Source organism: Ammodytes marinus, assembly GCF_949987685.1.
Source record: "Ammodytes marinus genome assembly, chromosome: 9".
Lineage (NCBI taxonomy): Eukaryota > Metazoa > Chordata > Actinopteri > Uranoscopiformes > Ammodytidae > Ammodytes > Ammodytes marinus.
Genome location: NC_137213.1, coordinates 10319197 through 10341837, shown reverse-complemented (window position 1 = coordinate 10341837; position 22641 = coordinate 10319197). Strand labels below are relative to the sequence as shown.

Here is a 22641-nt window from a genome sequence, read left to right as displayed (position 1 = left end):
TTGACAACAAATAAATGACACATGCTTTCATAATATTATTTCAAAGGACAATAAAAAACATTGACTCCACACACAGTTTATTTTCCAATTTATTGTGATCCATAGGAACTTTGTAAATTTAATTAAGGCATAATCGGCCATGAGCTAGATTACAAATTGCTACTCAGTCCTTGAATTGGAAAAGGTAAATCATATAACAATAACAACTGAATATGAAAATCATCAACATGAAACATATTTCACATATTGTATTTCTCATAATGAAAAAATCATCGTAGGATGGTTACATTGTAAAAAGAAAATGTAGATAGTTAATGATTCCCTCACAATGTAAAAAGTCATACTTCCTAAGTCCTTGAGATTTCTGTCCTTCATAAAACAGCAGCAATGCTCGCACTGAGCATCTATTTTAAAAAAAATATTTCAGTTTGTAGAAAAGTTAAATTTTCATTATCTTTAATTCTATTTATTATCTGAATTTGCACCAATGCGCTGCTGGTGATCAGTTGGTGCTCAACATCTTCCGGGGAGCTTATTTTAAATCACAGTTCTGAATCTGTGAAGTATTTGACAGTATAAAACTAGTTCCACTTTATTCACAACATCAACATCTGATATAGATTGTGTAAAGATTGAAAAGGCAGTCAAGAAAATACAACGTTACGAGATTCAATCCAAACCAACAATGTATCTTTGGTGAAATATTATTTACAGATGCATCTTTACAACAATGGCTGCACAAAATAATGACACGGTATGACCTAACTAAAAGCCTGCATTCTCACGTTTCCTCCAGTACAAGTACTAAATCAATCCAATAGCGGGCTGGGTCTTGCTCTGTCTCCTTCAGCACACTGTTTTGCAAAGATCAGTCAGAGTCTCAGTGATGCTCATCTGAGCCGGCTTTTAATCAGAGTCTTCTAGTCATCAAGAGCTCCTTCAATATCCTGGCATCTTCAACCTCAGCCTCCTCACATATCTCCCAGCAGCAACAGCTCACACTGTCTTAGATGGATGCTATGAATCTGGTTCTTCCACTGTGAAGAGAAGAAGGAAGATAAAACATATAAGGTAACAACTATAATAAACGGCATTAGTGACAGTTATAGTAACAGTCTTAACATAACTTCATATGGTAATCTGCAACCTTATTATAATGATAAAGAAACTACACACATGTAAACATGTTACACCTTAGTATGATGCAGGCATGCCAACAAAATGGACCATGATGAGGACGATTTGATGGTCAAAAAATGTACACTAGAACACAGAAAGTGCTTTAGCTCACAGTATAAAGTATAGGCCAAGTGCCTAATAAATACACAATTGTATACTGTTTTAGTAACATTTGCTAAAAACTACAGTACCCAGCTAGTTTCATGATAGTTATAAGTCTGTAAATGGTTTATAAGTATAGCATCTTGTGTCTTGTGCAAATTCAAAAGGTCTAAAATATTTGAATAGAAGATACTGACAGTCAGCGGCACGTTCACAGATGAAACCGATGCGGTCAGTGCAGTAGAAATCATTCCAGTTGGCATTATGGATAAGGCCAGCACAGTCCTCGCCCGCTTCATGGCCATGGGTCCAGTTATCAGGCTGGCCAGGCTTCCACTTCCTGAAATCAACAACATTAACAATATGTATCAAAGATCAACAGCCACACCCTGGTATTTCACATGTGTTGTAAAACCAATTTGGCGGGTTGTCTCACGTAAAAACAGGTATGGTTCCATCCATCCATTTCCACACATTTTCCGTCTCCTTGTCATTAAGGCCCAGCCAGAAATAGCCTTTTCCTGCAATTGCAATTCTCACAAATTCCTACGAATAGAAGAGCAAAAGATATTTGACAACAAAATTAGTCCACAACACAGCACTCATTTTGGGATTTTAAGTCATTTCATAAAATAGTTTGTATATTTTTTTTCCATCAGTGAATGCTTTTAAAGTAACTATCTAGGATTTTCACTTACTTGTTCCTCATTGTCGTTAATAATGAGCATATGAGTTGTCATATTAGTACAAAACTGGTTGGACTCATCATAGTTGAGACGCTGAGAACCAGAGGAGAGGTAGTAACAGCTGTTTCCAAACCGTATGAACTCAGGAGGGCAACCTGGATAGAATCATGTAAAGAATATAACAATATACAAGTAAATTCATGTCGTACTTTTCTTTCAGAAGTAAAAAAAAGAAAAAAAAGAAGACTAAGAGCATCCCTTTTCTCCCCATTTGAAATCAATTAACTCACCTGGTGTTGAATTAGTGGCGACAGGGGGCTGGACCTGCTTGGCCACGGAGCCTTCTGGATCTTCTGCTGGTTTTGGAGGTTGTTGGGATGGTTTGGGGAGTTTGGGGGGTTCAGGGACCTTAGCGGGCTGAGTGGGCCGAGTGGGCTGAAGAGGCTTTGGGACAGGAGGAGGTCCAGGTGCAGGTATCCCTGGTAACCCTGGAGGACCGGCCGGGCCGATGGGTCCGACAGGCCCTCGAGGCCCCTCCAGCCCTGCAGGTCCTGCTGCCCCCCTGGGCCCCTGTGGCCCCTGTAGGCCTGCCGTCCCTGACTGTCCGTCTCTACCAGGAAGCCCCGGAGCCCCAGGGTCGCCCTTATCACCGGGGTTACCAGGCCGAGCACCAGACCCCCTGGACCCTTTAGCTCCAGGGAGACCCCGAGCCCCGGCCGAGCCCTTTGGACCTGCTGCGCCCGCTGGTCCAGCAGCACCTTTCTCTCCTTTAGGTCCCGTCGGCCCGATCAGCCCTTTATCTCCTTTATCACCCTTCTGTCCAGCCTGGCCCACTGCGCCCTGGGGACCCTTGTCACCCCTAGGACCCCTCGGACCTGGTGGACCTGAAACATCATAACAGCAGATGAGTGGATTATATGTATGAATGCACTGATACTTTTAAGATCTTTACAGTTAGAGTTTTTAAAAACAGGTGTAAATCATTTTCATTGAGGGAAATTAAAGAGATGGCTTAATGTTATAACCATTTACAGACTAAGTAATACCTAATAATAGTCAAATATATAATAGATAATAATCAATGTGGAATCAGCGATTCTGTAGAAGCTTGCTGTCAAAATCACAGTACTGACAGGAAGCGGGTGGCAGGGACATATTTACATGTGATTTTGAAGAAAAGTGATATTGATAGCAAGCATTCTCCAGAATTGTTAACTTCACCTTTGAATCTGTGTGTAACTTTCACTTTTATTTGGACAATTGGGGTTCGACCAATACAGCATCTTCTGTTCTTACCCTGCAGGATGGTGAAGTTGGTGATGAGCTGGTTGTGCTTGCTGTCCACCACCTTCATCTCCTCCATCACCCCAGAGAGGTTGTTGACCTCTGCGTCCAGCCTGGCTGTCAGTTCATCTTGCTGGGCACGGAGCTCTTTGCCATCTTCCTTGGCCTCCGTTACACTGGCGTTCAGCCCCACCAACAGGTCCGTGTGTCGCATCACCGTCTCGGCGCAGGACCTCAGGCCGGTCAGGTCGGAGCTGATGGAACCTAGGATCTGCGTGGCAAAGCTCATGTTACCGGTCACGCGGTCCATTTCGTTCTCGTGTCTGTCCAACCGAGCCTCCACGTCATCGAACCTGGACGAGGTGGAGTTATCGTGGTCCCTCTGGTGGTCCATCATCTCGCGCAGGCTTTGGTCGTGCCCCTCGGTGAGCGTTGAGGCGTTCTGGATCTGGCTGGCTAGCGAGCTGAGCTGAGCCCCCAAGTCGTCCAGCGCCTCTCCATTGGACTGCGCCAGTGCTGAGTTGTTGGCCACCAACACCTGAAGGTTCTGGACCTTTTCCTTCAACCACTCTGTGTCGGAGCGTGTCTGCCTGGCCGTCTGCTGCAGACCCTGATAGTCGTTCTTCAGTTTCTGCACCGCCTGGCCTGCGTCCTCCACCGTCTTCTGCAGTGTGCTGAGCAGATTGCGCTGCTGGGACTGGGTGATGTTGAGGGCGCTGACTCTAATCTGGGTCTGGCCCTGCTCTTTGACCCGGACCTGTATCTCTGACTGGAGCAAGGCAGTGTCCGTCTGGAGGTTGTCAATCATGATACTGTACGAGGCCAGTGTCTGGTTGATCCCACGCACTGAGGCAGCGTTGCCGTTCAAAAAACTCTCCAGGGAACCATGGCTGTTCTGCATGTCATCGCCTGTAATGCGAAGCTCATCCAGCCTGTCCTTGTTTCTAGTTGCCCTGGCGGCAATGTCATTCAGCTGGTTCTGTAAAGCCTCCAGGTCTGACTTAAAAGTCTTGATTTTGCCGGTGGCATTACCTGACTTCTCTCCTGCTTGATCATCTGAAAAGGCGACGCACAAAAAATATCTATGTTAATAGAGAAATATCCTCTTCGTTCACAACATTCAACAGTTCTTTCACAGCTATTGCAGGTTAAAACTATCCATAGTTGATACATCTAATCTTGCGTTAAAGACACTTACCTAGTTTCTTCAAGTCCATCTCTACAGCACTGATCTTGCCCCCGTAATTCTGCATACCCTCTGTGACATCGTCCATTCTCTGCACCACTGACAAAAGAAGATAGAGAAGGTCTAAAGTGCAGAAATACATAGAGTATATACACTTAAAAAGCAACAATTAATGTCAAACAGAAAAAATAATGATGCCGATGCACTATTTTCTCTTACTGTTTGGTAAGAGGAACAATCACAGATAGTAAGATACTAGCACAGTACATTTCCTGTGAACAAGACTTTATTTTGGCAATAAATGAAATACAGAACTGACAGATTGATGAGTGTTTGTGTATTACCAATTTTCCCTAAATTTCAAAGGCAAATACTGTATCGGCATCAGAACTTGAATAATGCATACAAGCTTTTAAAGACACAATTTCTACTTTAATTGAGTACATGGTAAATGGTATTGCAACTTTTGCTTCTGTAAAGAATCTGAAACTTCTTTTAACACTTGCAGATAAACATTGTTTAACCTTGGCATGTCAAACTGATGGTCAACAGCAGAGGGCGCTGCTGAATTCTTTCCACTCCAGTGAACAACCGGAAAGTCAAACAAGCTGGATTTTGAACAGGGTGAAGAGTTTCCTACGTTTTTTTGTAACTGGGCAACTGTGCGATCATTACGGTTCTACATTTTCAGAGTACATTCATAAATTCCATTTCACCACTGTAAACAATGTCAAACACATCAGGAATACCACAGTGTTACATTCCAGCTTTGGTTCTGCTTTCTCTCTCCTCCTCACATCTGTAACAAGAGTCCATCTCCTCTCCTTCACGGTTTGTTATTCTGTCAGTATGCGGGCGCCTTAAAACTGCACTGGAAAACATCCTAAGCGTTCACTGTTTTCATTCCACAAGTGACAAAACAAGGAACAATAACATGAACTTGGGACAAACAAAAATACACAGGCCCAGTTTCAAAGACCTGTGGGTCAACTGCTGGGAATACACAACCTTGGACTCTTTTGCCTCTAAAATGCTAATTTCTTTATCTTCTTAGTAGAGGACTTTGAAATACTTTGTATGCTTTCTTTGTTGCTCATTACAGTCATCCAAGATTAGAAAAAGACTGCTTTGCAACATCACTAGTAATATGAAGCAAAAGTACTTGCCACACTAACTTTACTCCCTGGATGTCTAACATACCGTCATGTTTCCCTTTGTTAATCTTTGCCATGCCCCCATAGTCCTTTACTGGAAAATCATTACACGTTATATGAAGTTGCTAAAATAAGCAAGGATTAATAACTGCCTATTTGGAATCAAGCCTATGAGCCATACTTAATTTAGATACCCAACACTAGGCTCAGAAGATTAAATCTGATCAATGCTGCGGGAGCAGACAAATAGTGACACAGCAGGTAAAAAAATACAATGCTTTTAACTTGGGACAAAACATCTGGGTTAGTGCAGAAAACTGCATTTGTGTTTGCTGGAAAAATACACTCAATGCTGTTTAAAGGGTCAATAAGTGAAAAACACAACACACAACCAAGTCTTCACTGGCGTCTTTCTAACTGTTTTGGACACTTGCAGCCATTTGTGAGTCAACCTGTGGTTCATGAACAAACAACAAATTGCTCTCCAGCCATAAAATCTCCTCTGGGTTGTTAAGCCATGGTAGTCTCTGTATGGTCATCTGGTAAACATTAGAGCCAAACCATCAAAATCACATGGTCCTTCACCCACGCTGACACGGATCCAGTGCTGGAAACAAAACTATCCTGACAGCAATTTACAAGGCTGGATTCAGACAGAAATCTTAACTTGTGCACACCATGTGCACAAGTTAACCACAACATTCCCCACTGGTTGAGGAACATGGTTCATCAGGTTAGGGCGCCCCTGGAGCAGGTGGAACTCTCATTTGCTCAAGGATATTTTGACAGCTTTGGGGCATCGAAAGTTAGATTGGACAACACACAAAGTGTATTTTTATATTCATGGCGCCTGGTGTTGCTTTCTGTTTGTAATTAACAGTGAGGACAATGTTGCACAACAAATGTGTTTATAATCTCACACTATGGCTAACATCTGAAAGGTATCAATTCAGTGGAGAGCAAACAATTGATTCTATCAAGGGAGCCTCTTTTAATGGTGAATCTTTGGCTGAACTCTCCGACTTGGTTAGATTAAGTTTGACATTCGGTTGCCAGTGCTACGACTTACATTGACTTTCATCAAATCACATGAAGAGACAGAGCCAGACAGAGATTCAACACTGGGAGCAGTAGACCTGGAAGTAGGCCTGGGTCACAATTTGATTTATAACACTTTATTGATGCCTTACTGTAAACATGCACAATTTGAGAAATTGTGGATAGTGGTTAGGCTAGATTTGAAACAAAGTGGAATTATGAAAGTGAATCTAGAGGATGTGGGTTTGAAACTCACTCTTATTACTGTCTTATTGTGTGAAATACCGTATTTTATGTTGAACATACTTGGATACTTGTATTTGTGTAATGTGCCCACGGCTTTAAATTCTGTGACACGAAGGGAGCAGATTCATAAAAAACTACAATATTGTACAAGAAGCAATCATTCATGACTTAAATGTTTTGAATTACCTTTGTATCCGAGGACAGCCACTGCTATGGTGAGCAAGGCGCAGAGCACATAGAGCAGTGCAATAGCCGCCCTGAGTGCCCAGTCATTTTTACACTTGGTGCACTCCGTACCCTCCTGAATTCCTGCAACATAAAGCAGAAGTTGTGTCACAACTCACGTACAGAATGCAATAAAGCTGCTTGGTCCTAGCAGTAGAAGACAATGAGCAGAGCCGGCCCGAGGCATAAGCGAACTAAGCGGTTGCTTGGGGCCCCGACCGCCAGGGGGACCCCCTCCAAAAAAAAAAAAATTATATTTGTGTTTGATATTGACATCATATTATGCAAATGTAAGTCATCATACAAAAAAGGGATACAATGTTTTGGTCTAGATAATTAATAGCCTAATAATTGAATCAGTTTATCTGGGAGGTAATTGTAGGGGAAATAAACATTCTGGATACGGGAGTTGGTCTAATGGTCACTTTATTTAATCGTTGAACAAAACAATCGTTACTCACATCAGGCCTAGCAGTTTAGTTCATGCGGGGATTTACGGACGTCAGGTTGCAGTCAGTCCGTTCAGCACAGAGCAGAAGCAGGAAAAGCCCCGCTCTCCTGCCGGACTAACTATTTTAAACATAATAATGTGATACGGGCCAGCTGTGGTTTCTTATCAAATGTTGTGGCCTTGCCAGGCCGCTATGACCGTTTTTAGCTCCTTTCCCAGACATACTCTCTATCCCCAGCAACACTTTTCACAATCTTAGACACTGGCTCTAAAAACCTCCTACATAATCCGAAATCAACTGATCACGTCACGTTCACATCCATGCACAGTGTATATTGAGTTTATTGCACTATGTATAGTCTATAGCCTATTTCAGCCTTGTCTGTGAAAAAAAGATAGCTGGACAACAGAGATCTTCTGCTTCGTTCCTCTCACTGCATTGAATGCATTCATTATATTACAGAGAAATATGTCCCGTGAAAGATAAAGAGCTCCAAGCTCATCTACATAATATTTTATTTTAAATTAATATGTGTATGGAAAATCCATGTGCCTTTCTTCAATAGCTTCTAATTCATCCGACCCAGTGTCTCCAAATAATTAATGTTTCTCTCAAAGTGCACCAGATTCAAGCATTTCACTTTAAAAACTTTAAAAAAAAATCTAGCAGGGTCGGGATCTCGGCTTTCATATATTTTCACCCAGCTCAACATTGGATGCACTAGCAGAGAACACTGTGTGTGTGGATAACATTGAACAACGGGAAATACATTTGGGCAGCGCTACGATTGGAGAGGGGCCCCCTAATCATATTCTGCTTAGGGCCCCATGAAGGCTTGGGCCGGCTCTGACAATGAGTAGCAGTAGTAACTCAAATATTGTGCAACTGGAGCAGGGAGTCGATATAAATACTCCGAAGGTTTTCATTCAAAAGTGAATTCACGTGGGATGTTTTTTTTCATTTCATAACTACATTTAGTACTGCATGTCCAAAGTGGGACACGCTATGCCTTTCTTCAGCCAAGCACCAATTGAAAACATTTGCTGTCATAAAAAAATAGGCAAGAAGACAGTGCACATGTGTTAGCCATACGACAGAGACACCCAAACAAAACATAACCATTCCACTTCTGTGTCATTCCTCATTGCCATCTAACCTAAAACTATGGGGGAAATTTGCAACCCTTCATGAAACTAGATGTTCACTATTCCAACCCTACGTCCTGAAAACACCAGACCCCAAGAGATGCAATGCTATACATTATACTATAGGCAGGATGTTTACTTGACTTCATTAGAAGTGAGCAAGAAGCCTGTGGCAAGCAGAGAGGGCAGCTGGTGTGTATTCACAACAGGCAATAAAGATCTTTGGAGGGAGCAAAGTTTCAATCAGATTATTTAGGAAGAAACAATTTTTGGAAACCTGTAAAACATTATCAAACAGAAAGGTCATAATATAAAAATCCAGAGTAGAAACTGTTTAAAAAAATACACTTTTATGGTCATAATATCAAAGATGCGTTTAAGTAAATTCATGGAATACTTGGGTATTATTTTAACCAAGGTTCTAGGTTCCATCAGTTAAGATAACATTGCACTCATGACGACATACTGTAATGCGCAAAAAAAACGGGGCAATATGAAACACGAGCAGACACACGATCACACAGGTCATTAACAAGCTGACATTATATCCGGATTAGCAACCACTTTAATAGGAGGTTAAACCAAAAGCGAGCATACCAAAAATGCCACAATAACTCATTGCATAGAACAACAGTGAGTCTTTGCACAGCAACGGGAAATAGGGTAGGTAAAATCTAATGGTCTTTAGGGGCGCCCTTAGCTCAGTTGGTAGGGCGTACCCCCCGGGCCGGGCCCAGCAGCAGACCCGGGTTCGATTCCCGCCCGCGGTCGTTCTCTGCATGTCACTCCCCTCTCTGCCCCATTTCACCTCTGTCTCTCTGCACCATCAAATAAAGCATAAAAATGCCCCCAAAAATATCTTAAAAAAAAGAATAAAAAAGATAAAAAAATCTAATGGTCTTTGTTTCTTTTTGCTAATCCGGCATTTTGAGTATAGCTGTCTAATAACCTGGCTGCTTGTGTGTTTTGCCCTCTCCATCTTTGGTGCAGCAACATCACCATATTGTACGATCTCAGTGAACTCTTTGATGAGTACAAAGATATCCTAACAAAGAGGTTGGTGAAAGGTTGTACTCCACAAAGGTGGACACAATTTTGGAATATTGTTTACACATGTAGGCTACCACCAGAAGGATCAAGTGAAGGTGTCCAGCATGGCCCCACAAACAAATTAAAATGCAATTTAAACTAAATTTGTTATTCAAAATGCGCTCCTGAGTTAAATAACTAATGTTTATTTAATTACTATGCTTTTAAATATGTTTAGTATGCTACATTTATTTTTTGAAAAACATTAAAGTCTGGAAGACAGAAATAGCATCTGAGGCCTTTGTGTCATGTGATCCTCTGAAGAACCAGGGTCTGGTCAAAACATGCCCCGTGGCATTCTGGGTAGGCCTATTGTTTTCCCTGGTCAGACAGCTACACAAATTCCCAAGCTGTAGAGACATTTTGTCCCTTTAAGTTATGTCACCCGTGATGCGACTGAATGTGTAGCCACAAGAGGCTCCATGCTTCCCAGTGAGGGGTGAGCCAAGACCACCACAGAGGTACGAGAGGTTTGGCCTCTCCGCTTTGGACACAGACATCTGTGCAAACATAAAGTCTGACCACCTTAAAGGGGCCCGGCAGGGACTATGCGGGCCGCTGTTGTCCTGATGTGTGCGCTGACTCTAAGATCTCCCCCATTGGTCCGGACCGCTTGCTGCTTTAAGGACAACATCACACCATGTAAACAAACAGCCCATCGTCTGCAGGTTCTGGGTCAATGCCAAAGCAGGGCTGGTATTTCTGTGTTCTTTAGAGTACGAACTCTACCATGGTGTCTAATAGCATCATACTTTCAGGGTCAATGCCTTTCATATCACAGTGAAACTCCTTTTCAGTCAGACTTTTGCCATTTTGTTTACTAGCCTGTAAGATTGTGTGATAAACATAAGAGCATGAATCTTCAAAGCAACCTCATCGTGGCTAATTGTTCGGGCTTATTATGTTGTTGATTAACTCCGTATTGATGCCAACATGTTGTTACACTCGCTGTTGCTGGTTTCTGAGCTTTAACATAGTTGTAACCACACTTTAGCACTATTCAAAATAAACACAACTATGGGCACCTTAGGGTACTAAAGCAATTAATTACACTGCTGGAACAGGCACTCCATCAGCTGCCCCACATCATGTCAAACCTGAGCATCATGGGAATAATTAAGCCAGTCTATAAATAGAGCATTTAAAACGTTAAATCATTAAAGTGCAATAGAAACAATAAAAATCATATCACGATATGGAATTGCTACGATTAATCGATGGAGCAATTAAATGAGGAGTCTTAAAATGTAACCCCAGACTTAACTCAACAAAGTCAGTTTAAAGGATTTTTACATAAAAATATATATTTAGGCGCCAGAGGGACTTGCTTTAAATCGGCTCAATTCAAGTCTTCAAGTGATTCCACTTAAACTTTGGAGAACCCTTAAAAGACAGGATTGAGAGGTTGCAGTAGATGGGCAAGGCAAACGGTACATTAGAGTGGGGGCAGCAATGGAACATGCTCAATTAACTTTGGACTCTGACTTTGAACATTGATGTTTAAGCTGTTTGTCCATTGTGAGAAAACCATGAGGACTGAAATCTAAATGAAAGGTAAACGCTCTGCGCTGTAGAACCGGTCAGGGACAGATTAGAAACCCAGACATGTCATGTTCTCGACTCACAGCAACAATCTTTCAACTGAACTAACATGGAAATTAATTCTGGGCAGAGCCACTAATAACTCCTCCAAGGGTCGCAAGATTTTCCCACTGCTTGTCCCTGGAGAGTTTTCTGTTCCCCTTTGAGATATTTTGCTTAAACAACAGTTCTGTCAGTGGTGTGGCCCACAGTAATAATGAAACGCAAATGCTTCCAAGGTAGTTGCAGTATTCTGTTAAATAGAATCGAGAAAGAAAGTAAAACCACTGGGGTCCTAAATTCAATGTCTGCCAAGCACTAGTTGGTACGCCAAAATTACACCCACAGAGGATGTAAAGGTATGCAAAGGTAATCATAAAGTATAGAAAAGATTTCGGAGACCGAACACACAATGTAGTATCTATCATCCTGATAATGATAATACAAGCACACTACAAGCATAGTTTTGTATTTGTGTCTACTGCTTAACTTAGTTCTGTGACACAACCCCCAGTAAAGTAACTCGTTAGTCCATAAGGGTGACATATCCAAGTTGTTGCGACTTCTTGCTTGGGACGCATAAACTACCACAGTACATAAACATACTGATGCATGTCATGAGCTGAGTGAAAACACATTGCCAAGTCAAACAGCCCGGTACAGAACATGGGAGGATTGAGCCTGTGGAGAGTTTAGGGGCTGGACAGCAGCCAGGATGTCCCAATCAACAAGCTGGAATCCAGCCAGATTATCCCCAAGAGGGAGATACATGCCAGAAAAGCCTAGAAAGACCAGAGGTAGCATGGAGAATACGGAATCTTACATATTATTGCTGTCAAGTGAGAACCATGTGTCTACAGTTTGGGCCTGTTTGTATTTATGTTATCATTTATGGCTTGAGTTTATGGACAGAAATAAATATTTTTTTTTTAAAATTCATTAGCATTTTTTCCCTTACTACTTTTTAGCCATGATAGCGGTATAGCTCTAGGGATGACGTTATGAAACTAGTAGCCGTTCGTGGCTCTACTGTAACGCCACCATGAGGCTGAAATGTATGGTGAATGAATGTTTTGGAATGTCGCGTCTAGTCTATTTGATGGATTATTGTGATATTTTGTACAGACAGTACCTCTCCTTGGCATGAATTGTAAAAGCTTTGGTTTGGTTACTAGTTTGAACAGTTCAGTCACATTACTGTGAGGACCAGACCAATATTCAAGTTCCCTTGGTCAAGAGTTGAGTTTCCCAGCACCTGAGTTACAACAACTTGTACTTCTAAGACCATTGTTTAAAAAATATGTTTTTTGTAGTAAGTAATGCTAAAGATGCTGTTTATATTCATCCAGTGTAGCACTCCTACTCCCTGTATACTCTCTGAGCAGCAGTCTATTTCTGATATTGCACCTTTGTTTTGAGCTTGCGCTTCTCCTCCTTCCTCTGTCTGTGGTCCTGGAACTTTTCAAGACAAAGTCCAACTGTCATTCTGCTCTGTAGCCACTGCTTGGTGTCATTGGATTTGGGTGTTTGGTACAAGACTTGGGGCCTTTGCAGCAAAGAGGAGATAGGTGGTGCCGTTCGAGCGAACTAACTGCACGGTGTTCCATAGAAGTCCATAGAAGGCAATACACTTTATACTGTATAATATTGTATATTATTGAGAATAGTAAAACTGTATACTTTATAATAGTGTTTATATTTAAGCCAGGTTCATAATAATAATATATATTTGGATACAAACATCTCTCAGACTGGCCAGACACATTACAGTATCTCCTCCAGAGTTATTGATGTTGGTGCTATTGCTTGAAGGATGTTATGTACATTTGTGATCTGTCATTCACAATGACAGATCATTGTGAATTAGCTCACTGTTGTGAAACTGAAGGAAAGAGTCAGAGAGAGAGAAGGTAGGGGCAGTCCAGTGTGGTGTCTGTAAAACAGCTGTTTTTCATTTGCACTCTGAGTCAGCGAAAGAAAAAAAAAAAGAAAAATCTCAACACTTATTCCCTTATTCCATGTACCTGCCATTAGACCTGCCTGCATGCCCCGTCTCACTCCCAGCTGGTAGTGGAAACTTCCATGGCATCACAAAAAAAGCCTGTACAGACTACAGCCTTTTTGTGTGAAGACCCTTTGTGCAGAGTGTTAATATGTTATATACAGTAACAAGGTGGCTACCTTTGGAATTTTTTTTTTTCATTCAATTTGGTCTTATGTAAAAGCTAAATATGGTCAGAAGCCGAATAACCAGTGGTCTAACAGACAGGCCATGCGGCTCTACTACACCTGGATGGAGTCTGGTGGACTACAATGCTGCCAAATGCTCCATTTTTAAATTTTCAAAATGAGAGGAACATATTTCTCTTTTAAGTGGTTACACGACTAATGTTTGTTATTTGCCTACAAATGTGCAAAGCTGCAATTACATCTAATTGTGGCTCCAGTTGCAGTTTGTAATTTCCATAATCAGCGTGGTACTGAAACATTCTGGTTTTAAAAAAAAATGCAAATAAATCAAATATACACCACAGTGGATCGTTGAGGATGAAATACAATTTCAGAGACAAAGCAGTTTGATTAAAATAGCTTATTTTTCATTCATCAGGCAAACAAAAGAGATAATTTGCCTCAGCGCAATGTATTTGAATGAAGATTTTCCATACATTTGTCATTTAGGTGCTAAGACATGTAATATACTGTCATGGCTAGGCCTCATATTTCCAATGGAGGCACCCCTTGAAAAAATATGTTATGGTACACAACAAATTCATACACATTTTGTTTTGAAGGCATTTCCTTATCCTCTAGACATCGAGTTTATAGCCCACGACTCCTTAAAATGATTTCCACTCTACTTTTGACCCCTCATCACAGTTTAAGGCTTTGGTCGGAACTGAAGGTTTACCGATATACTGTATCTTGCTTACTGCAGTTTGGGCTTGAGGAACTGAGGAATGCTTCTGGCTTCATTCCTGAGACATTGTACTTGGACTGTAACTGAGCTAACAAGGTGCACTGGGGTTGCGTGACGCCTCTGGCCCTTATAGCTAGCCCAGTATTAATAGTCGCCAAGTGGAATGTTAACAAGTAAACACTCTCCTACAGGGGGAAGTTGCCACTGAGACAAATTACCAAGACATTAGGGTCCTTGAATTGCTGAGTTGGCCTAGCATGCCTGGGACCATGTTTTGTTTCCCTCGCTGCTAACAGGTTTATGACACTTTAAATTGGGCCCCGGTCCCCGGGAACATCTGGACTTTGTTACAGGGGAGCCAAATCAAAGGACGCATGCAAACATTTGATACATCATCCCCTCCGTGCCAAGCATCATAAGAATATAAGTGCCTATGTTTTACTTAAACTATGCCTTCAGTATAGGCTATTTTGGATGTATTTATAAGAAACCATCACAGTGGTACCCATATCCTTTTCGTGATGAGTAAGGAGATCAGTGATTTACAGCCAGGCCAACATATAGATGTATGTCTTTAGAAGGATGAGAGGACATTACACATACTCAGACATGCACACACAAAGCTGACAAAGCTGAACAGCGTCCTTTGAAATGTTTGGCAACGGTCCATAACATAAACAGCATACTGAGATATACAGTGTAATATGGATGCGCGTCTTTGGAAAATATCCTCTTCAGCACGCTATCATCACTCAAGTCTTGCTCTGCACAGGCCCCCAAAAACATACTTAGGGTCTCTACAAAACTTACAAAAGTAGTGGAGGATGGATTCAGATGTATTTTCTTCTCTTTTATAGCTAAAGTGCATGCTAAATCTACTTAACTTGTATACAGTCATATGAAAAAGTTTGGGAACCCCTCTCAGCCGGCATAATAATTGACTCTGCTTTCACAAAAAAAAAGATAAAAGTGGTATGTCTTTAATTTACCAGGAACAGCTAAGTACTGGGATGTTTTCCAAACAAAGATTTTTTGAAAAGCAGTATTTGGTTGTATGAAATAAAATAAAATGTGAAAAACTGGCTGTGCAAAAATATGGGTACCCTTGTGGTTTTGTTGATTTTAATGCCTGTAACAGCATGTAAAACTGATGACTTTAAACGCAAAGTTGGTTGGATTATGTTGTTAAGCCTTGAACCTCATATAATTGTCTGTTTAATCATGAGAAAATGTATTTTAGGTGCCTAAATGCAAGTTGCACTTGTCTTTGACTCTCTGCTGAAGTGAAACAGAATGGGATCATCAAAACAGCTCCCAAAAGATCTGAAAAACAAAGATTGTTCATTGTCATGGTTTAGGGGAAGGCTACAAGAAGCTTTCCCAAAGGTTTCAATTGTCAATTTCGACTGTATGGAACGTTGTCAGGAAATGGAAGGACACAAGCATAGTGGCAGTTAAACCCAGGCATAGCATACCAAGAAAAAAACAGGAGCGGCATAGGTGGAGGATTGTGAGAATGGTTGCACACAACCCACAGATCACCTCCAAAGACCTGCAAGAACATCTGGCTGCAGATTGTGTATCTGTACATCGTTCAACAATTCAGCGCAATTTGCACCAAAACATCTGCTTTTTATAAAGACCAAATAACTTAATTGTTGTCTCATCAGTCCAAAGCATTTTCTTCCAATATGAAGCTGGCTTGTCTAAATGAGCTTTTGCATACTCCATGCAACTGTATCTGTGGCGTGGGCGCAGAAAGGGCTTCCTTCTCATCACCCGGCCATACAGATGTTTTGGTGCAAATTGCACTGAATTGTAGAACCATGTACAGATACACAATCTGCAGCCAAATGTTCTTGCAGGTCTTTGGAGGTGATCTTTGGGTTGTGTGCAACCATTCTCACAATCCGCCGCAAATGCCGCTCTTGTACTTTTCTTGGTCTGCTAGACCTGGGTTTAACTGCAACTGTGCCTGTGTCCTTCCATTCCCTGACAACGTTCCTTACAGTAGAAATTGACAATTGAAACCTTTGGGAAAGCTTCTTGTAGCCTTCCCCTAAACCATGACAATGAATAATCTTTGTTTTTCAGATCTTTTGGGAGCTGTTTTGATGATCCCATTCTGTCTCACTTCAGCAGAGAGTCAAAGAGAAGTGCAACTTGCATTTAGGCACCTAAAATACATTTTCTCATGATTAAACAGACAATTCTATGAGGTTCAAGGCTTAACAACATAATCCAACCAACTTTGCGTTTAAAGTCATCAGTTTTACATGCTGTTACAGGCATTAAAATCAACAAAACCACAAGGGTACCCATATTTTTGCACAGCCAGTTTTTCACATTTTATTTTATTTCATACAACCAAATACTGCTTTTCAAAAAATCTTTGTTTGGAAAACATCCCAGTACTTAGCTGTTCCTGGTAAATTAAAGACATACCACTTTTATCTTTTTTTTGTGAAAGCAGAGTCAATTATAATGCCGGCTGAGAGGGGTTCCCAAACTTTTTCATATGACTGTATATTCTACTCAAAGGCTACAGTAATCTCTGGAATCAAAGACTGCTCTTTATGCTGCATATAACCTTTAGAAGATGACATTTTCTTAAAGTGTATATAATTGCAAGTCAGAAGTTTTAATGGAGGTTGTGCAACAAAAACCCAAAAGAAGAGAAAAACACTTCTACATAATGTTCAGTGGTGTATCCGTTGACAGAAGTGTACAAAAAGAGGGAAAAAAACAGAATCCTTCAGCAGAGCTCAGTGTCGACGGAAAACTTTGAATTGCATTTCTTCTTTGCTGAGAAGGCTGCTGTTTTTTCCCCTTTTCAAAGTACTAAAAGGCACAAACAGAGTCTAATTGGTAGAGAAAACAGTTAGATTGACCGTTAAAGCCGAGATTCGAATCCAATGAAGCAGTGAACATGGAGTTGATTAGATCTGGTTTTGTCCTCCCATCTGTGCTTGGTTAGAAGAAGACTATGACAAATGGCTCATATATCTTAATCTCAAGAGACAGACTTTTAAGCACGCGAGTGTGCCTCATAAACAAGGCTAGGCCACTGTTTTGGGGATATTCTGTGGGGCAGGACTGGATATTTAGAAAAAAAAGTATTTGTGTTCCAGTCAGCAGTTTCCATTGAAGGCTGAAATCCAGGCTCACTGCATATGTCTGCTATAGGCTCACTGTGGATGAGGAGATTTGGAGATCAACAGTTAAAGTCCTATCTGCTGCCACAAATTTCAGGAGCAGAAATACAAGTTATTGACAGTGCTATAGAACACACAATATGAAGTAGGTCCACCATGAGCTGGCAGGGAGGATTTTCTATCTGATTGAAAATAATTGAGGGCAATCAAATAGCACCAGCATCTTATAGAAGATAATATTTTTAAAGTAGGCGCGTGCAAATACAATACGTGCACTTTTACAAACACTGAGCACTTGTTAACTTTAACTAACTTACTTTTTATTTCATATGCCTGTGCTGTAAAACTGGGTATGAACTAACCGTGACTTGGAGAACCAATTAATAAGTCTCGTGCTGAGAAGAGACCACTCAATATAAATATGCCATGGTTCTACTAAACATGGTAAGGTTAACTCAGTCCAGGCTGACAATACAAACAAATACAAACCAAGGTCCAGCATAACATAATTGTAAAACAAAAAGTCTCACTCTCTGAGCATTGGAAGTTGGTTTAAAAAAAGTTACATGTTAAATTCCAAGCAGTTCCTACTTTTTTTCACTATATCTATAGTATGTGCAGAGCTTTCCCCTCATACACACCTGGAACATTATATTTTCAACTTGCAAAAAGGAAAAGTGATCGTTTTCAATTAGCATCATTCACATTCATGAAAAAAAAAATGGAAGCCATAAAATAACTTTATTGGCCTGAGCGGGGAACTATAGACCCCCTGGCTCTCTGTGCTGATGTTTCAGTGATGGCGTGTTGGAATGAGGTCATTACAAGTAAAACAGGATCACGTGAACCTCAGAGAGCTGGAGAAGTCTTCACTCCCAACCATGTCAAAACACGCTCTTTAGTCTTTGACTTATGACTTGTTAGAATGTGCAATATATGTTCGTCTTCCCTCACTGTATATGAAGGTGCACAACTTTGCAGTGAGCTAAATACAAATTAAATATAGGTTGAAGACAGCAGATGGGTTTTTTTTTTGCGGGGGCAAGAGGTAGACTTTGAAAAAAGGAGTAGCCAACTAATTCAGTGATAGTGATTACAAATCAGAAAACAATTAAATGCTCTTAACAAGAGTGAGACTAGGTATTGTTAAAAAGATTTAACAAGCTTATAAATGGCTAAATGTTCCCAAAATACTAAATGGCATCCAGCCTGTCATGTCCAGCAACGGATACTAGGTTTGGCTCTAGAACCCCAACTCAATTCTAAGGTTTGATTTTGAGACATTTACAGGGTTAAGAAAAGTGCACAAGAGGGTCTAACAAAGAGAGAAGTTACAGGATGTTGTATTTTTATTGACTGAAACCTTCATGAAGAAATGTGCCGTGCTTCTCATTGAATTATTTCCCAAGAATCCATTTTTGTCCAACTCATATTCCTATTAGTGGGGAAAACATGTGGCACTCTGTTTGTGAAACGTGGATTATAAAACGATGCTCAATATCAAACAAATCGATGATTCTAACCATGTCCCTCTGGAGAAAGGCCAATTTATTTATAATGGCTCACAGACAACTATCTGTGTCGAAGACGACTACAAATCAAACTAAAGATCAGTCCAAAAGCCTTACTCTTCCTGATCTCTGCTTCACCACACCAACATGAACACAAATAAACGGAGACATATTTTGACGTGGCAGGTTAAGAATATTTCATTAACACAGTCATGTGAGCCCAAAACCGCGACCGCTCGTCTGCCAAGTTCAACACTGGAGTTAACTCCACACACCATCTGGGCTGTTGGGTTTTTCGTGTGGTGCCGCCTGCTGGGTGGCCTGCCGTGGAAACACTTAAGATACTGAATCAGCAACAACCACCACCTAGCCTGGCCTGATGGTCATCAGCTTGAGTCCTTATTCTTTACTCCAACCCATCACCAAACACACCACTTTCAAGCTTCAACGCCCAGTAGAGCCAGTAAAACCACACAGTGAGGACCCAGCCAGCTGGCCAGACAAGACTGGCTCAACTTTTGGGGAAAGACGCTGGCCTCAGAGAAGGTGTTATGTAACTATTGGCTCAGGCCATTGTAGCAGCTCTGTGGTCCATCTCCAAACTAGTAGAAGAGATAAGGTATTAATAAAGTAACTTTCTTAGTAGATGCCACTTGGCAATGGTAGTAGGTACTACCTAGTACTAAGAAACATACTTTCTCATTTATTGTTGGTGCTATGCTGATTTTCAGCTGTTGTGGACAGTTGTACATTTCTGAAATACATTCAAAGGTAATTTTTTGATGCTTTAAGCGCCACATATGTCATTTCCTTCTACTCCCTTGAATGAATGTAAAGTCCAAAACCATCCAAATAGCATTACAAAACTATCTACATGACTAAATACGTACTTACAAAAGGTAAACAAGGAAATCTGTTTCTGCTGGAACCGGCGCTGAACTATCATATTAAACTACTTAAAATTGTTGAGTTAGTCCTGATAATAAATAAAAGTTGCAGCAAAATATCAAAACGGAGTGGTTTTGATTTTTTCCTTTGCAGCAGCTGTACAGATACACAGACAAATACCTGACACGAAACAGTCATTTGAAACACTTGAATGCTGAGTCAATGGGAAAAATCTCGACCTGCCTTCTTTCTTTGCACAAAACGCAGAAATATTTTCCATATCTCAGAAAAACACAGCTACTAAAGCATAAACAAGAAAAACACTGAGTGGTGCACTGGTCTGTGGCCAACATAATCACAGCCGCAGCAACAAACGCAGCACAGCCAGGTCTGGGAGTCGGACAGCGAGCGGCAATGTGTCTCAACGCGGGACAAAGAAAAATACACATTTTTCATTTGAGCGTTCTGCTGTTTTTTTAAAGAGAGGAAGCAGAGAGGTTGACGTTGGCCCTCGCCGGAGCCACAAGACTTGCATGAGGTGTAACGCTGATGAGCCATATGCAGAACTTCTTCACCAAGCCTATCTGAGATTGTTGAAGGAAAATGGAGTGAGACACATCCAATACGTGTGTGCTGTTTTTCTTGTGACCGGGCCAAGACCTGCTGTGAAAGTAGAGCTTCACAAACACCCATTATGTGAAGGAGGACACCCTATCAGATGACAGTTGGTTGTAGGCCTGTCGTTAAACCTTGAAAAATGCATCCCTTGGGAACCTTAAGTAGCATGTAGTGTGAAGATGTTTGATGACATGCTTAGGCAGATTTTGGTCAAAACAACTATGGCTTTATCTAAAGCCACTGTTCTGACAGAAGCTCCACTGCAAACTCCGAAATTGTCCTGTATTAAGCCTGAGCAATTTTTTTTTCGTTGACATTTTGAGTTAATATAGGAGCTGCTTCTCTAATTCCTGCATAGCAATGCCTCTGCTGTGTGTGACTAACAAGTGGAAGTCAAGACAGCTGGAAGACATTTTGATCGCCAAGCTTGATAGCAAATGGAGCCATGCAGTAGTCAAGACAGGAAAGTCGCTACTTTACTAGTTGTCTCATGCTCCATATACCATCCAGTCATATATTAAAATGGTCTGACACTGGGTTGCCCATACTTACACTTTGACACTCTTACTATTATCTGCATACACCAATTCAGTAACCACACTATCGAAACTTTGAAATGCCAAACACTACACATTCTTTTTTTAAATTCCACCGTGCAATTTTCCCTCCACTGTTTTCTAGTCATAATTGTCTATTTTTATTTTGTTCAAACTCGTATGCTATTTTGTGATCGGTCAGTCTTGCCTTTAGCTGCCTTACATCCCAGTTGGATACATCTTCACTATAAGCTTCCATTGAGTAGAAGCATGCCTCTTATGGCTGGTAAGATTAGCTGCAGCAGACATTGCCTTATTCTTATCACTGTCCGTCTGCGTTTGAATAATTATCAGCGGTTCTAAGCTGAGTGTTAAACAGAGGAATGCACTTGAGGGGGATTGTTCAGCCGACCTGCAGCTGACCTACGCCTGTCCCCCATCTAACGCTCTCAGCAGAAATCCTCATGGCATGCTTTATGCCGGCACCTACCGGGACGCAGTGATTTGTGCCTCGTCTGGGATGAATTCCCGCCCGCCTGTCATTGGTCAATCCAGGATTGACACACCATCCCCTTGACCAGTAACAGACCGTTCCTGCAGACTTGGCAGGCCTGGGATAAGATCAACAACAAGTCCAGCCTGAGGTGCTCCGTTGTTAAATCTGTCTTTGTCTCTCCTTTTGTGACCCTATTTTTAACTTTTTTTCTATTTCTTGTGATCCTTTAATGCTTTTTTCCTCTCTCCTCCTCCAACTCGCTCCACACTTTATTGAAAACATGAGCGAGTAATCTTTCATTAGGACAACAGGACACAAATTGCATGCATGCATGCATGCCCCCGAGGGGCTTGTGAGCAACAGGCAGGCATTCTCAAAAACATTCTTTTTGGGTAATAAAGTCCTCGTAAATTGAAACCACTTGCTGTTTTGCTCCCAAAAATAAGTCGGGAAAGGAATGCACCTCCTCAGCTAAAAATATAACTGTTGACAAATGTTTCCCCCTCAAATGGAAAAATATTAAGCATGTTAATAAAGGCTGATACGACCACTGAGCACTAAGGTAACGAAAGCGGATGTAAAATATAGAAATTATCTAGGTTGTATTTTTCTTTTTCCAGCCCCTCTTCCCTCTCTCACTTCTTGCCATATCGCTGACACAGCACAGCCCAATCTTAGACCCTGAAGGCCCACAATAACTACTCCCTCTCCACCTCTCTCCCTGAGTATATACTGTAGGTTTGCACTTAATAAACTTCCAGTATGGACACAGGAAGTGCCTCAGCAACTTCTTAGGTTTGGACATTCTCTCGGCAGGATAATTGACCTCTTGTGGAAAGCAGATGTCAAAACGAGTCAAGGACCTAATTCCTCTCATCACTGAGGGCACTTGAGTTGCAGGACAAGGCACCAGTATGTGTGACAGCTAGAGCCAGATGAGAAACAGAAGGAATACGTTTAAGAGAATATTTTTGGCTAAGAGTGAGATATATACCACTCTCTTGACTGTGTTTAATTTAGAGCTGGATCTAGGGCTGATTAGCTTAGCTTAGCATTAAACACCTAGCCTGGGTTAGGGGTTAGAAACTTCGGTAATACATCTAAAAAACCTCTAAAACTCATTGACTCATTTTATGTCACTTCTTCAAACCAT

General features: G+C 41.2%; 1 protein-coding gene across 1 annotated transcript in view; it reads right to left on the bottom strand.

The window, feature by feature from the left end:
* Positions 1–92: 92 nt before the first annotated feature.
* The window catches only part of colec12 (collectin sub-family member 12), a 28055-nt gene continuing 5506 nt past the window's right edge, over positions 93–22641 (bottom strand). The window contains exons 3-10 of the mRNA XM_080033759.1: positions 7062–7184; positions 4450–4536; positions 3264–4307; positions 2258–2851; positions 1980–2122; positions 1718–1827; positions 1479–1621; positions 93–1037 (exon numbers count right to left, since the gene is read on the bottom strand). Of these exons, the coding sequence (XP_079889885.1) occupies positions 1018–1037; positions 1479–1621; positions 1718–1827; positions 1980–2122; positions 2258–2851; positions 3264–4307; positions 4450–4536; positions 7062–7184 (2264 nt within the window). The 3' untranslated portion in view covers positions 93–1017. The remainder of the gene's footprint in view (positions 1038–1478; positions 1622–1717; positions 1828–1979; positions 2123–2257; positions 2852–3263; positions 4308–4449; positions 4537–7061; positions 7185–22641) is intronic.